This window comes from Stegodyphus dumicola, chromosome 12 (genome assembly GCF_044657685.1).
Source record: "Stegodyphus dumicola isolate Sdum_Otavi_A_Nest chromosome 12, ASM4465768v1".
In the NCBI taxonomy this organism is placed as follows: domain Eukaryota; kingdom Metazoa; phylum Arthropoda; class Arachnida; order Araneae; family Eresidae; genus Stegodyphus; species Stegodyphus dumicola.
Genome location: NC_140779.1, coordinates 42,978,023 through 42,994,734, shown reverse-complemented (window position 1 = coordinate 42,994,734; position 16,712 = coordinate 42,978,023). Strand labels below are relative to the sequence as shown.

General features: G+C 34.9%; 1 protein-coding gene across 2 annotated transcripts in view; it reads right to left on the bottom strand.

The window, feature by feature from the left end:
- Spt5 (Transcription elongation factor subunit Spt5) overlaps positions 1–16,712 on the bottom strand; it is a 134,880-nt gene that overhangs the window by 85,745 nt on the left and 32,423 nt on the right. For both annotated transcript variants that reach the window (XM_085827663.1, XM_085827664.1), the window contains 3 exons: positions 10,961–11,024; positions 3,017–3,190; positions 136–359 (listed from right to left, as the gene is read on the bottom strand). In XM_085827663.1, the coding sequence (XP_085683789.1) occupies positions 136–359; positions 3,017–3,190; positions 10,961–11,014 (452 nt within the window). In that variant the 5' untranslated portion in view covers positions 11,015–11,024. The remainder of the gene's footprint in view (positions 1–135; positions 360–3,016; positions 3,191–10,960; positions 11,025–16,712) is intronic.

Here is a 16,712-nt window from a genome sequence, read left to right as displayed (position 1 = left end):
AGGATTTGGGCATATTTTCTATTAACCATACCCAATACCATCCTCTTCAGTTCCCCCCCCCTCCTGATCAAGGTACATGGTAATAAATAAAATTATAATAAATAAATTCAAAACTATTATTCTAAAATAACTTACGTCCACATCATTTGCAGCCTCCGGTGGCTGTCAATATCTCTTGAAGTGTTTTCTTCATTTGGCCGAGTACGATCTATAATATCTTCAGCTCCTTCTTCCCACTCTTCTTCTTCTTCCACTTCATCATCAACTTCAGCTTCATCCAAAATGAAGCCTCCAAAACGAGGTTTTTTACGCTTCCTTTTTCCTCTGTCATCATCTTCATCTTCATCTTCTTCATCATCCTAGACAATATTAATGTATTATAGTTCAAAATTTTGAATCAAAGCTTCTCAATAATATTTTTAATTCAATAGTAACTTTAGCAGACCTAGTTAATTTAAATTCAAAGGGAAATGTAAAAACATTGTAATTAACCCAAATTCAGGCTTTAAAAAAAATTTTAACCACTTCCCTTACAAATTTTTTTTGAAAAAAATCACATTTTTAAATTTTATTATTAAATACAAGGAAACGAAACAAACAAAATATGCAGGTTTTTAAGTTGAATTTTTAAAGGTGTAAAAGCATTTATTTTTAATATTAGTTTACTATCCCGCGTTATATCAGGTAAATGAAAAAAGTTAAATATTAGTCTTTGCATGATAGTTTTTGAAATAAGGGACAACACAAAGTGACACCCGACATTCTGTATACTGGTATCTGGTCTCTTTTCTTACTGGCTTACCTTTCGAATCTCTTTTATGAGAGCAGAGAGTATACTGACTCATTGGATTTTGATTTTTTTTCAGTACCAGGAACAAAATATGGACTATTTTCAATATCCACCTATTCATAATCACTATCTGAAAAATCATTGTCTTTATTTTACTTTTTTTAATGCAACTATCCTTCTTTACACAGTATCCAGAAGCCGACGACGTATACTATACAATAAGGAAAATATGTGACCAGTCCTGCCATAAGAACCGTGAAACCAACAAAACTTGGCAAATTGCTAATCAAAGCTGAATATTTTAATTCATTTCCTCCAGGCTGAGTAAAACAATGATAAAACAAATCATACTGACAAATTCTGCATCGCCCGAGTTTTCTTGCGATAATAATTAACTGCAGTAAACACAAACCCAAGATAACTCGGGATAATCAGGCAAGCGGTTAAAAAAGAAAGGACACTTCCATTCTACTGGGCCAATTGACAAAATCCAAATTGTTTTTATTATGTCTCTAAAACGGGACTTAGGATATATATTAGATTTATATATAGCATTGTTCTATCATAGATATTTCGACACAAAATCAGACTTTTTCTGAAATAACATACCTCTTTTTTTCCCTATTTCAATTCTACGACTCCGATTATGCCTAGATATTAAATTTTGTAAAATTTGGTGCGAAATTTACGGAGAAATTCAAAAATTTATCTTGGGACAATTTTTCCAGTTTGTGCCAGAATAATTCACTCGGCGAACTTCTTAATATACGGCAACCAATTTTCCTTTCCTTTCCATTACGCCGAAGCAGAAAAAAAGGCACTTCATTCTTACTTTCAAATAATTATAGCAAAGTGTCTAAATCACATCTGATGTTTTATCGCTTTCAACAAATACACCAAATTTCAAAACAGGCCAATATATAAATTTACGTACATATTCGGAAATTTTGAATTAAAAATTGTAATTTTTTGCAGGTATGCTTAGAAATACGTCTACTTTAAAATGATGGTAAAAATGTTATAGATTATAATTCAAAATTTTTTTAAAAAATTTATAAAAATTATTTCAAAATACAAATTTTAAAAATAAATCATAAAAAATGGGTGAATTTTATTTGAAATGAATCTGAATTTCGAAACGTGGAAGGAAGAATCAAATATGTGTACTAAAAAAAGAGATAATAAATATATACTAAACTCAATTAACATTGAGGAGCTAAAAATTTTGCGAGGTAATTTTTTAAAAAATACTCGTGCGATTTTTACAAAACTCGGTAGTTTGGCGTAATTTGAGTCGTGGAATGGAACTATGGAAAACAATTGGTATGTTATTTCATAAAAAGTCAGATTTTCTGTCAAAATACCTATATTAAAACAATGCTATATATAAATCTAATATATGTACAAACTCCCACTTTCGAGAGCTGAAAAATGCAAGTTGAATTTCATCAACTGGCCCAGAACAAGAGATATAAAACTGCTCCCCTTGTTTTTGCATAGTGTACTTTTTGGTTAGTTTGCATACATACCAGAAAGTCAGCAAGTTGTTGCTGATTAATACGCAAAAGGCAACAACCATTTTAAAAAATCTACTAAAGTGCAATAAATCAATCAAATTTTTTAAAAAGCAAGAAGCATCCATAATAAAACTTATTTTTCAAGGAATTTTATGTATTTTTTGTGTGAAAGGCAGTGTTTTCTCCGCACGAACAGTGATCTGTTTTTCCTTAAAACATTTTTTAAATGCATAAATTTGGCACTTCACACACTGTTGTTCTCTCATTTTTACAGCTCTCTGCTTTCAAAAAAAAAAAAAAAAAAAAAAAAGAGAGAGAGAGAGAGAGAGGTGCACAAATTTCAGTCCATAAAATTTAATCATTTAAGAAGTAAAACTCCATGAATGTAAACTTCCACATTCTCTACTGTTAAGCAAAACAGCATATTTCTGAAGAAATGCAACAGTCTAGAAACATATTTCATATTATACACAAAGATTTGAGCATGTTAATCATAAATTAAGATTCCTAGCCAAACAAGGCAATCTAGCTTCCTAAATAGTTTAACTAGGGCTCATTATATTGCATTTTCCTGTTTTTTGCTCTTACGCATCATAAAAAAATTTTGCATCCCAAGTACCAGAAGATTTTATGCCTTTTCAGCATTACAAAAAAGCTAGTTAACATATATGCTTTTCTCAGGATTCACAGAATCTAATGAAGTACTCGCCTCTTCATCTTCTTCATCAAGATCTTCACCATCAGGTTCCTCTTCATCTTGTGGTTCTTCTGCTGCTGCTTCAGCTTCTGTCACTTCTTCAGCTTCATCCTCAGCAGCCCCATGACTTCCAGCTTCACTTTCAGCATCTGATCCTGCTTCGCTCTTAGCATCTTCCTGTTCAACCTGCAATTTAAAATAAACACATATCTAAGCTTAATAATATACAATAATTGTAATATATATGCAAAATTAAATATACTTTGAAAAGACTAATAAAAGCAGCAATTAATTAATGGAAGATCTTTATCACATATCAGGATTTTGTATACTAAATTAAACTATAAGGTGTTTTGGTTAAAAAATAAATATAATTCTTCTAAGTAATATTCATTTTCACTCAATTTAACAGTGATTTCAAATTCAACTGCTAATGCATTTTAACCGGTAAGGACGTATGTATACGGCCTAGAATACTTTTGTGATATCTGTGAGGGCATATATATGCACATATTAAAATTTGTAAAAGAAATTAAGGCAATATATTAATAGCAAACAAATCCAGGTATAAAATACCAGGAGAATTTTTAATTTAATCAAGAAAATAAATTTTTCTCTTGGTAGTTTTGGGAAATTTGTGCTTTCTAAACTAAAACCCCGACCGGTCGGAGGGTTAAAAAGGTAACTAAAAGGTATCTCTTCATAAGAAGCATATCAAGCAAGTTCTTTATCAACTAAAAGATAAGTCCTCATTTTAAAGCCATCTAAAAGATGATTATGGTGGCTGTTTTGTTGATACGTACATTTTGGGCAATTCTTAAATCTTTGATAATATAAAGCTCCTGATTACATTCAAGCATTGATTATAATTTCTAAAGTAAAATTAAGATTTTTATTATATTTTTGAGCTTTTATTTACTTGTGTATTATTTATTTATATTTTCTCTTTATTCATTATATTTGTACTCAACTAAAATACTAAACCATACTTTTACATAATAAAACTAATTAAGGGGGTTCGTTTTGGATAGGGACATAGAAGTCTCCTTTATAGTGTAACAAGTATTTATTAACACTTTTAAGTTACACATGGACATTTCGAGAGCAAGGATTTGATACAACCTATCAGGTTAGACACTTGGCTTTTACTGAAGTACTTCTCTGGCTACTCACCAGAGGGCACCCTTGTTGTCACCAGTTAGTCCAACAGTTTATGGCCCACCAGCGGCCGAGCGGTAAAGTCGCTGAACACTGGTAGTTCGATCCGAGGTTCGAATCCCGTGAACGGGCTGGCTGCATGGGCGTTTTCGTTGTTTTCCCCATGTGTAACGTGTATACAAGCCAGTTTCCCTTAGAAAGTCCTCCACAAAGGCATTCCTCCCCTTAGGCAGATAGCCCTTGAGGCTTTGCCATAATCACACACACCAACAGTTTATGTTGAAGGATTGCTTACAAATACCCCTCTGGATCCGCTGATATCCCGGCAAGGAGATAGAAAATTTGGGAGCCTTTTGTAATATTGTCCATAATCTCAGGTTTTTTGGGGGGGAGGGGGGGGGGGGTTTCCTTGGCAAAGGGACCTGTCTTTGAAGCAATGCTTGAACCATAAGTTCTTGATTAGTTTAGGAATGCAAAGTAACTTTTGGCGGTCTACCTGTCTTTCTGAGCGGAAGAATGGGAGAAGTGGACGAGTCTTTGAAAGGTCTTAGTGCAGATATATGGTATGTCCGTAACGGTTCGGATGGTTTATGAAGGCTTGAAATGACATAGGAAGTAGGTGATTTCTGTATCGTTACAAAATATGAACTGTCAAGCTTTGGTATGAAATTTGAAGTCTTTTTATTTTTTGGTTCGCTAACGGGATGTAAATTGACCCATACTTTATCACCTGGTGCATAAAACACTTGTCGCTTTCCTTTATTATACCACTTTTTATGTTAATCTTGCTTTATTTCAATATGCCCTCGTATGTCCTTTGTAATAGTTGCAAATCGTTTAAGATAAGGAGTGATTTCAGGAACAAAGTTATCATTTTCGACCACAGCTTTGAAATCATGAATGTCGTCATCAACAGTCCTCAGTTCTTTTCCAAACATTAGGAATACTGGTGGTATATGGCCTGTACTGTCACAGATGGGCGTATTCATAGCGAAGCGAATAACTGGAAGCTTTGAATGCCAAATGCGATGCACATCTCCTACAAGGTTTGCAAGACGAGGTTTTAAGTCTCTATTTTTCCGTTCCACAGGATTTGATTGAGGAAAGTAAACTGGTATCAAGTTTGGATTGATACTTAATGTGCAGCAAACTTGTTGCATAACGGCACTGATAAACTGGGTTCCGTTATCGCTGATGATTCTTCGTGGTATACCAGGGCACATGAATACTTCTTTGATGAGGGTTATAGTGCAGTCGCATGCTGTAGCTTGAGCAAGAGGAAAGCGACAATGAAGATATATTGCTTTCAGGTGTCACTTTTTTGCAGTGGTCCAATGATCTCAAAACACTGAGAAAGGGGTTCTCAGCAGTCAAGCTGGCTTTTGGTTGGTAGACTTGTAGTAGTTGCATTCAGGACAGCTTTTCACATAGTCGGATATGTACTTTTTCCTACCAGACCAATAACAGTGCCTGGCAATTCGTTGGAATGTTCCTTCCTCTCCATAATGTCCAGCCATTGGCTCATCATGGTGCTTTCACGTGATGGATTCATGCTCAGCAGTTGGACTTACTAACTGGGCCTCTTCTGAATCAGAGTCAGGGACACATCAATAGGGAACACCTTGATTCATTATGAATCCCCGTTCAGTCCAGCTGGCACATTCTTAAGTTTTCTGAGTGGATTCGAAACTTTCTAAAATCCTTTTTAAGTTTTCATCTTTAACTTGGGATTAATGTATGTCTTTTGGACTTCTTGTGGGCATGTCCACTATACATATATTTGAAACTTCCTGTTCGGAGCTTGGACAGGACAGCATGTCAGCGATAAGGTTTGACTTTCCAGGAATGTATTGTACTTTCAGGTTGAAAGACTGAATTTCAAGCGCTTATCTAGAAACTCTTCTGGTTGGAGATTTGAGGTTCAAAAGCCACTTTAAAGGTTGATGATCGAATGCTATAGTTACTTCTGATCCTTTGATGTAACCACGGAATTTCTTCAGGACCCAGACTACAGCGAGGGCTTCTCATTCAGTCCTCGGATAGTTTCTCTCAGCCGGAGAAGGGCGCTCTTTTGACCCTTCCCCTTAAAGAAAAATGGCTCCAAGAGCATCTGTTCGAAGAATATAGGGTTGAGTTCCATTTGCTTGCTTCAACACAGGAGGTCGTATGAGGCAGTTTTTTAGTTTCAAATGCTTTTTGCTGGTTGAAACCCCACTCCCATTGCACTTTCTTCTTTGTCAAATCACTAAGATGTCGCAATATTTCTGCAAAGTTTTGTATATATCGTCTACCCCAAGAGCACGTTTGAAGGAAGGATTGGAGTTCCTTGACGCTTTTGGGAAGTGGAATTCTCTGGATAGGGGAAACTTTTTCTGGTTCAACTTCGATTCCTTTTTGTGTAATCCAAAATCTCAAATATTTCACATGAGAAGAAGCGAAGTGGCACTTTCTCTCTGATTGTGTGCAGTTTGAAGAGCAAAAGACTTTCGAAAACAGCTTTGAGATCGGAAAGGTGTTTATCGAACGATTCCGACAAAATGATTATGTGGTCCAGATAGCTGAGGGTTAGGATGTCCATTGCGAAAATGGTCTATCAATCTCTGGAATGTTGCTGGGGCATTCCGAAGACCAAAGGGCATTCTTAAGTAATGATATGTTCCAAAGGGACACACAAATGCTGTCTTGTCTTGATCGTCAGTACGAACCTTCATTTGGTGATAACCTGCATGAAAATCAAGGGTCGATATGAAAGGAGTAGGTTTTGCCTCATGTAACAGGTCATTCATTCTTGGAAGTGGATACTTATATATATATGCATATCCGAAACTGTAATTGCGTTCAATTTCTGGTAATCTATGCAGAGGCACACTGTTCCATTTGGTTTTGGTAATTAAACAACTGGGAATGCATAACGGAATTCACATTCTTCAATTATTCCTTCAGATAAGAGTTTGTCAGTTTCTTGCTTTAAGATTTCTTTCTTGGCAAGGTTCATTCTGTATGGTGGTACAGCTACTGGGGAATGGTTTCCAGTTTTAATTCAATGTTCTATGAAAGATGTTTCTTCTCCCCCTGGTTGGAAGATAGTTGAATGACTCAATAATTCATTTAATTGTGATCTTTGATGAGGCGATAGATGTTGTCCTTCACCTTCGTGGATGCCACTTTATGAGGTTGGTCATTTTGGATAGGGTCATAGAAGAGTCCTTTATAGTGTAACAAGTATTTATTAACAGGTTTAAGTTACACACAGGCATTACATTTAACTTTAAGAAAATTTCAGAGCAAGAATTTAATACAGTCAAAAGTCGTTAATCCGGACTCGTCGGGACTTCGGCGATTCCGGATTATCGATTTTTCCGGATTACAGATCATCAGTTTAAATCTGGTAAAATGGCATGCAGAAATTAAAAAAGTAAAAATATGAAATCGTAATTTACGAAATAAAGAACAATTATGATCTAAAGGGTATCAAAATTTACAAAAAAAAGCTTAATATTTATTTGTTTACTTTATTAAACATTTCTTTCAATGTAAGTTGTATCAGTTGCTTCGTTTTTTATGTGATAATACATTCTCTTTAATTCTATAAACAGACATAATTTCTTGTTCAGTTACAAAGTTCCGCTGTTCAAGTCCTATAATTGCTGTGTCGAGAATACCGACTGATTTGTCAATCGAAATTTTTTCGTTTTCAATAACCTATGTCACTTTCTTCGCTATGGGAAGCGAATTATAATGACGAGGCATTTGATTTAAATCATATCAAAGACGGAGTACATCGAGATGAAATACTACATTGAGTAAGCAATTATAAGCCAAATAAAATAAAAACATCTGCCCTTAAGATAAGGATAGTGCTGACAAATCAACTTCCAATTCATTGCACGCCACCACCGCGTTAAAGATAAACAAAGTTTAGATAAACAAACGTTTAAGTTTAGTAAACAAAGAATATGCCTTTATCCATTTTTTGTTTAATGGACTCCGAAAGATACTTTCGCTTTGTATATCCTTTACATATTAGTAAATATACATCGGAAATTCTATTTGACATAATCGAAAGTTCAAGCTTACTTTTATAAAATTGCTCTAACAGTCTGCAAAAAATAATAATCCGGATCCAACTCGAAGATTAAGGAACAACGCAATCTGCAACATTAACTGAAATAGATAATTTTAGCTTAGCTTATCCCGTCCGTTATACATTAAACGCGCATTCGTAAACGTATTTTGCACACGCGCACACGCAAATTCGCAGCGGTAAAGGTCTTACGCGCATGCGTCAACGCGAAGCATGCGCAGAAAGTTTGTAGCTTTGAGGTCCGGATTATAGATCATTCCGGATTATGGGTGTCCGAATTAACGACTTTTGACTGTACAACCTATTAGGTTAGACACCTAGCTTTTACTGAAGGACTTCTCTGGCTACTCACCAGAGGGCACCCTTGTTGTCACAATTAGTTCACAAGTTTATGTTAAAGGATTGGTTACATGACTTTAAAAATTTAATGCGTGATTGTTAAAAGGGGGGATATATCACAACAATATCTTTCTGTGTCATAATTATATTTAAAAAATAAATTTATAATCAAAATCCAACTTACATTTTGGGAGCCAAACAGGCAGTTTAAATTATACCCAATATATGTAACCACGGAATTTCTTCAGGACCCAGACTACAGCGAGGGCTTCTCGTTTAGTCCTCAGATAGTTTCGCTCAGCCGGAGAAAGCGGTCGGGTGACATATTCGATAGGGTGCTCTTTTGACCCTTTCACTTAAAGTAAAACGGCTTCAAGAGCAAAATTGCTAGAATTTGTTCGAAGAATATAGGGTTGAGTTCCATTTGCTTGCTTCAACACAGGAGGTCGTATGAGGCAGTTTTTTAGAGTTTCAAATGCTTTTTGCTGGTTGAAACCCCACTCCCATTGGACTTTCTTCTTTGTCAAATCACTAAGAGGTCGCAATATTTCCGCAAAGTTTTGTACAGTCAAAAGTCGTTAATCCGGACTCATTGGGACTTCGGCGATTCCGGATTATCAATAATCAGTTTAATTCTGGTAAGATGGCATGCAGAAATTATAAAATTAAAAATATGAAACCGTAATTTATGAAATAAAGAACAATTATGATCTAAAGGGTATCAAAATTTACAAAAAAAAAAAAGCTTAATATTTATTTTTTTACTTTATTAAACATTTCTTTCAATGTAAGTTGTTTAGGTTGTTTCGTTTTTTATGTGATAATACTTCCTCTTTAATCCTATAAACAGACCTAATTTCTTGTTCAGTTACAAAGCTCCGCTGTTCAAGTCCTATAATTGCTGTGTCGAGAATACCGACTAATTTTTCAATCGAAATTTTTTTGTTTTCAATAACCTCTGTGCCACTTTTTTCGCTATCGGAAGCGAATTATAATGAAGTCTTTGATATGATTTAAATCATATCAAAGACGGAGTACATCGAGGTGAAATACTACATTTAGTAAGGAATTATAAGCAAATAAAATAAAAACATCTGCCCTGAAGATAAGGATAGTGCTGACAGATCAGCTTCCAATTCATTGCACGACGGCGTTCCCCCCCCCCCACCACCACACACACACAGAGCAGCGTGAAATTGATAAACAGATTTCGGAATGGTTAGATAAACAAATCCATTATTCTTTCTCCATTTTTTGCAGCAATTCCACTTTTTGTTTAATGGACTTCGAAACATACTTTCGCTTTGTAGATCCTTTACATATTAGTAAATATATATCAGAAATTCTATTTGACATAATTGAAAGTTCAAGCTTACTTTTATAAAATTGCTCTAACAGTCTGCAAAAAATAATAAGCCGGATCAATTCGAAGATTAAGGAACAACGCAATCTGCAACATTAACTGAATTAGATAATTTTAGCTTAGCTTATACCATCCGTTATACATTAAATGCGCATTCGTAAACGTATTTTGCGCATGCGCACACGCATATTCGCAGCCGTAAAGGTCTATGCGTGCGCAGAAAGTTTGTAGCTTAGAGGTCTGGATTATAGATCATTCTAGTTATGGGTGTCCGAATTAACGACTTTTGACTGTATATATCGTCTAAACCAAGAACACGTTTGAAGAAAGTATTGGAGTTCCTTGACCTTTTTGGGAGGTGGAATTCTCTGGATAGGGAAAACTTTTTCTGGTTCAACTTCGATTCCCTTTTGTGTTATCCAAAATCTCAAATATTTCACACGAGAAGAAGCGAAGTGCCACTTCTCTCTGTTTGTATAAAACTTGTACGTATTAAATGTTTTCTTTTCAATTCCATTTTTATTCCTACATTCTTTAGAATTTAAAAAAGGGCTTCCAATCCTTAAAAATAAACAGCATGATGTATTTTCCATAAATTAACAAAATGATAAGAACAGAATTATTTTTAAAAAATTATCACTTGTTAAATCAAGCAGTCATGTAAAACTTCTTTATAGAATGACATTACATTTTAAAACAATAACATATTGAATGTAAGATATAAAGATATATAGATAGGGTCCTTTCATACAGTCAGTATGAAAAACGTACAACTAAAAAATTTCTTTCATGCCTTCCCCCCCCCCAAAAAAAAGAAGTTATAAGCTGAACTTTTTTGAGAGAGAGAAAACAATTTTCATAGTTTTGAACTGTTAGCAGTTCCTGCATTTAGAATACAACTTTTAAAATTTCAGTATTATAAAGAACACAAATAGAACAACACGCTTTAAAAACAGAACTGAAACGTAAAAATGAGAATCTGAAAAGAGAGAAAATAAAATCATCTACATACCTCACTTTCTTCACTATCATTAGCAGAATAATTGCTTCCCTCACTATCAGACATGTCTTAGAATCTAAAACACAAATAAAAAATTAACAGGGTACATGAAAACGTATACACAAGAGATTTGAATGCCATTAAAATTATTAAAAATAAAGATTTCCCATAATAAGCTCATATTTACTTATCAATTCATCAATTTTATTTCATTATAGTTCTTATCACTTTATTGAAAATATGTATTACAATAAACATCAATCAAATATCTAAATTTGCATGGCAAGATGCTATGTTAAGTAGTACTTCCAATAAGAAGTTGAATATACCAAACTATCGATACTCGCTGATGAGCCAAAACATTATGACATCCCCACATTTTGCAATAAACTTGGCTGGATGACGTGAAGGGCATGTGATTGAATGGAAAGGGTATTTAACTGCTTCCAAGAAAAGGTAAGGAATCATTCTTGCACTTATTTTAGTGAGTGATGGGAAAGGCTGTTGCTCTAAGCAAATTTGATAGAGGGCTATAATGTTTCCGTTCTCTGCAGAACACTTGGTCACCCACCTTAAAAGAAGGGGCAGATAGATAACCCTCTTCTCGCCTTGGCAGGAAGAGGGGAACGGACTTTCCCCTTGGTCGCAGGTGGGAGTACGTAGAGATTGAGATGTGGAAGAGAAAAAAAAGAACGCTGGTTTGCACGCTCTCCTGTAGTGAAAATGTATTTTAAAGTTTTTCTAAAAAGTAATCTGTACATAGTTGTATATATAATTAAATATTTAGCATAGAGCAGGTCTTGTTTATTTGAGGAAGTTACGACTATGGCACAAATGGTGTCAGCAGTGGTGGGATTTTAAAAGGCCCATTAGTCAAACGAAGAAGTGATGCTTGAATTCGACAAAGTTGAGTAGAATCATCCTGATTCTATGAGGTTTGCAGTCCTGACCGAATCATACTGATTCAGTGAAGTTTTCACAGCACTCTTGTGATCCTGTGCAGTTTAGAAATCGACTCAAGTTCTGTTATTGATCTACATAAGTTGACGGAACCAAAATCATCCTGATTTTCATGATGTAGGAATCATCTTGATTCCAGTTTCTTTGCTTGATCTAAGTGATATTTTAGAGCTGCCAAGATTGTACACAATGAGTTTTCTTCATCCAAAACCATCCTGATTTTTTCGTTGTTGGAATCATACCAATTCCAGTATTTTCGTAAGGTTATCATCTAAGTGATATTTTACAGAACCGCAATGGTTCTGCACAACGAGTTTTCCTCATCAAAAATCATCTTGATTTTTATGTTGTAGGAATCATACCAATTTCAGTTTTCTTTGCAAGATTACCATCTAAGTGATATTTTAGAGAATCTCAAGGGTTCAACACGACGATTTTTTTTCCCATCAAAAATAATCCTAATTTTTATGTTGTCAGAATCATACTGACTCCAGTTCTATTTGCATGGTTATATTCTAAGTGATAAAGTTTAGAGTATCGCTACTATTCTTACGAGTTTCTGTGTCCCTTAGATAACGTTAAAGTTCCATGTTGTGAAGGAAGAGCCAGCACGTTCTGCAGAAGTTGATCACATAAATTCTGTGTTTGTGAGAATCTTGCTATTCTGATGATCGTATAGAATACATATAGTGTCAGCGAATCTTCATCTAACTAGTCATCAAATGGGGTTAAGTACCTTGATTTTTAAACTAAGGCAATGACCTATCCCAAGTAGTTAATTTTGTGAAAAGTTGATACATTGTCTTCCTTGCTATGCCTTTTAACTCATACTTATGTGTATGTCATGGTATTAGTTCATAAACGTAAATCATAATAAATTGCATAATTGTTGAAATAATAAGGTAGAAATTCAGTAGCGTAGAAAATACAGAAAGCCTTTTTACTGTTGTTATTCTATTCTTTAGTTATGTTTTAACATTTTGTAATGTAAGATCCAACAAAAATTAACTATGTTTAGAATTAATGTATATTGATTTTATTATTTAACAGTATAAAAATTACTGATAATTTTAAATTGGTTTTTAATGTATTAGAAAACACATCAGCACTACAGTAGTTGTGAAAACAGATTTACTAAATTAAGAACAGTTGAAATTTATTTAATTGGATTGTTACTTGATGTTGGGTTGTGTACATATCGTTATTGAAGGTGTGATTGAATTACTTATTCTTTTTATTAATATGTACTCAGGTAAAAAAACTTACTAAAACTCAATTCATTAATGCTGTAAATGTATCCATAGTGTGTATTAAATTTTAATAATATTAAGGAAATTTCAAGCATTTTTAAAATTGTAATACTGAGTATACTGAATTCTTATTATGTTAAGAATTGGATCATAGTACGATGTTTGTAAAAACAATGTGCATTAATGGTTGCTAATATAAATGATAATCTCAGTAGCACTGTATTTTTGATTACTGTGTGATAATTCTAAGTACAGAAATAGAGTGTAGCACAAAGACTTTGGTTAAAATGGCTTTCTTGGGAAAAGGAAAAAAGATTGACTTATACAACCTAGCAATAGAAGTATGGGAGGAGGCTACAATGAGTCAAAAGTTTGGGGAGCTAAAATCTCTGATTCAAAAAATCAACGTTTACGAAGAGTTCGTTACAGGTGTTTTTGAGGGAATAGTAAATGATAGATTGGAGGAGGAGAGACTTCGAGAACAAGAGAGAGAGGATTGCTGGCTAGGGAGATAAGACAATTTGAGTTAGAACGGCTAAGGATCTAGGCAATGGGTAGATCGTCGCCTGTGGTACCGGAAAATTCAAGATTGAGTAATAAGCAGTTTCATCGGAAGCTACAAAAATTTGATCCAGATAGTGGGGATATTAGTTTGCATCTGACTATGTTTGAGAAACAAGCAAAAAAGTTTGGTATCGAGGAGAGCGACTTGGTAGCTTATTTGTTAGCACTATTGCCCATGGATTTCATACAACTTATATCTAAAGAACGCGAAGAAAAAGCCTGCGATTACATATACGTAAAGGCTTTACTCTTAAAAAAGATTCAAATTGAGCCCTGAAAATTCAGTCTTAAATTTATTTAGCATCAACGAAGATCAGAAGAAACATGGAGGGATTTGAGTTTTGCTGTAAAAAATTATTTAGACGGATAGTTAAGCGGTTTGGAGATAAAGAATTTTGAGAAACTGAAGGATTTGATGGTTATCGATCAAATGAAATGTTGCGTTCGAAGCGAAGTCAAGGAGCATTTCTTGGACAACTCGGTAAAAGTTACTTCGGCAGCCGAGTTGGCAGATACGTTCGATAACTACAAAGATATCGGACGAATTCGGAAGAAATCAGCTCATCCGGGATATCAAGACCGAAGGATAGGAATTTAACTGATCCTAAAGATAAAAAGGGGGATGACGAGAAAAAAAAACGTTTCGTCTCATGCAGAACAAACGAAGACCAGCCAAACAAAGCATTTGGAAAAAAACAACTTATATCAATTTAACTGCCATGGAAAACGTGCAAGATTCATTTCCCAGTGCCATCGTTTTTCACACAGGCATGCGTAGTTATGCGATGTATTAGGGGAAAAATAAGTGCAAGTTTTACTTTTAAACACTGTTTACTTTCACAAAATAAAGAATAAAAGAAAAAACGAATGCATAAAGTTTAATGTTTTGAGTAAAAGTATAATAAAAAGATATAAGTATAATAAAAAAGATCCCTAAAATGGAGTTTCGATCAATTCATTTTTAGGCCAGTAAAGTGTAGAATCAGGTTTCAGTGTTATACCTTGTGAAATCAGTATGCATAAAAAAACATATATTTCTTTTGAACTGGTTGAATGCCACGATTTTGTTCTTGATTTTTCATTTGCTAGGTGTTGGTTCATATACTCGTCTACAAAATGGTTAGTTTCAGTAACAATACGAAGCACAAGCAATTCATCAAAATATAATTCAAAAAAGATAAATGGGTTTGAAACATCCGTTATACCTTTTGTTATTCCTAGAACCTACTGCAAAAAGTAAACGAAAACGGAGGACACAGAATAAAAAAAAAATGTTTTACTCAAACAACACTAGCCAATACCGCGCAGTCATTACTTTCATTACTTTCACGGCTTTAGACACATCCCTCTCTCCAATTTCTCCCCACACTTCTCTGAAATAGTATCCTCCTTTGCCTACCTTGTCAAGGTCATTGTGGTGTTGCATTCCAAAGCTTTGTAAATAATTTTACGGGTAGCAGCACAAAGCAAATGATAGTATTTTGGAAGGGCGTATATATATGCCCGGGCAGTTAATGCATCGGCTGAGCAAGGCCTGTGGCAGTTAAAGGGTTAAAAGTGCAGAGAAATTGCTGTCGCCCTTTGTCATGGATGCACGTGTAAATGGTCATCCCATTAAATTATTGCGGAACAACGGAGTGAGCCTCGATTTGGCGAGTTGTAATTATATCACTTCGGAAACATTTACAGGAGAAACAGTATGGGCAAGAATCCCTTTGCATATGGAAGCGAAATGTCTACCATTAGCATGTATAGAGCTTGAGATGAATGAAATTGGCCACATCCAAACACAAAGTGCAATCGTTGGAGAGGATTAAGACAGAGGTGTGTACATTCTGGAAAATCAAACCGCAGGAAGATTGCAATCACTAGTTCCAAATTCCATAAATGCCATAGAGATGGCCATAGAATGTTCTCCCCATTCTATGGCCCAAAAGAAAAGTCAAACCCCACATGAAGTGGATCGGGTTTCGAGGTAAGGGACTTTTTGGGAAGATGGGGTGAGCAGGTCCGCCACTCCTATCCTTGACCATACCATGAAAACGGAGAATTTGCTACCGCGAACAGAGAACAGCGGGGTAGAAACTGCTCTAATGAAGACTGACCGAAGAACATTTGTGTCTCCCAGAAAAGGTGTGAAATGTTAAAAGCGATTTATGACTCTATCAGCTCAAGAAATTGAGATCAATCATTGAAACAAACCTACTGTATTGAGAACGATCTTTTGTTTCGAATTCAGAGAGATCATTATGGAAATGAGAAAAAAATGCTAGTAGTGCCGATAGAATTTTGGAAAAAAATCCAAGCATTATGCCACGAAGGAACTTGATTCATTTCGGGGTTACAAAATCAAAGGATAAGCTTTTACGGTTTTTTTTTTTTTTTCCTTTGTTGTTATAAGGAAATTGAAGATTACATTCGTTCCTGTGACAAATGTCAACGAGCTGGGAGACCAAATGAAAGGAAGAAAGCCTCTCTGAAACTAGTACCCATCATTTAAGAATTTTTTTTCTAAATTAAACAATGATGCAGTAGGCCCCCTACTGGTCAGTTCAATGGGAAAACTTTACCTAATAACAGCCATATGCTTGTCGTCTAAATATTATTATATTATATACGTTATTCCAGTGAGTGATGCAAGTTCAGTTTTTGTGACGGATGCCCCAATTAAGATTTTTAGTCGTATGGGTTTTCCGAAACAAATTACCTGATCTCGGAACGTCTTTCATAAGTGCACTTACTACACAATTTTTCGACAGGTTTGGGATTAAGGTTACTCATAATTCGATTAGTCACCCACAATCGAATCCAATCGAACGGTTCCAGAGAACGATCAAACGGCTCCTACGAGCTCTAGGACCAGAGGATAGAAAGGATTGGGAAAAACACCTTCCCTCAGCATTGTTTGGCTTAAGATCTGTAACCCAAGAAAGCACCGGCATACATGTCGACCTATGACACTAAAAAATCGGGAGATTTTTCACAATGTT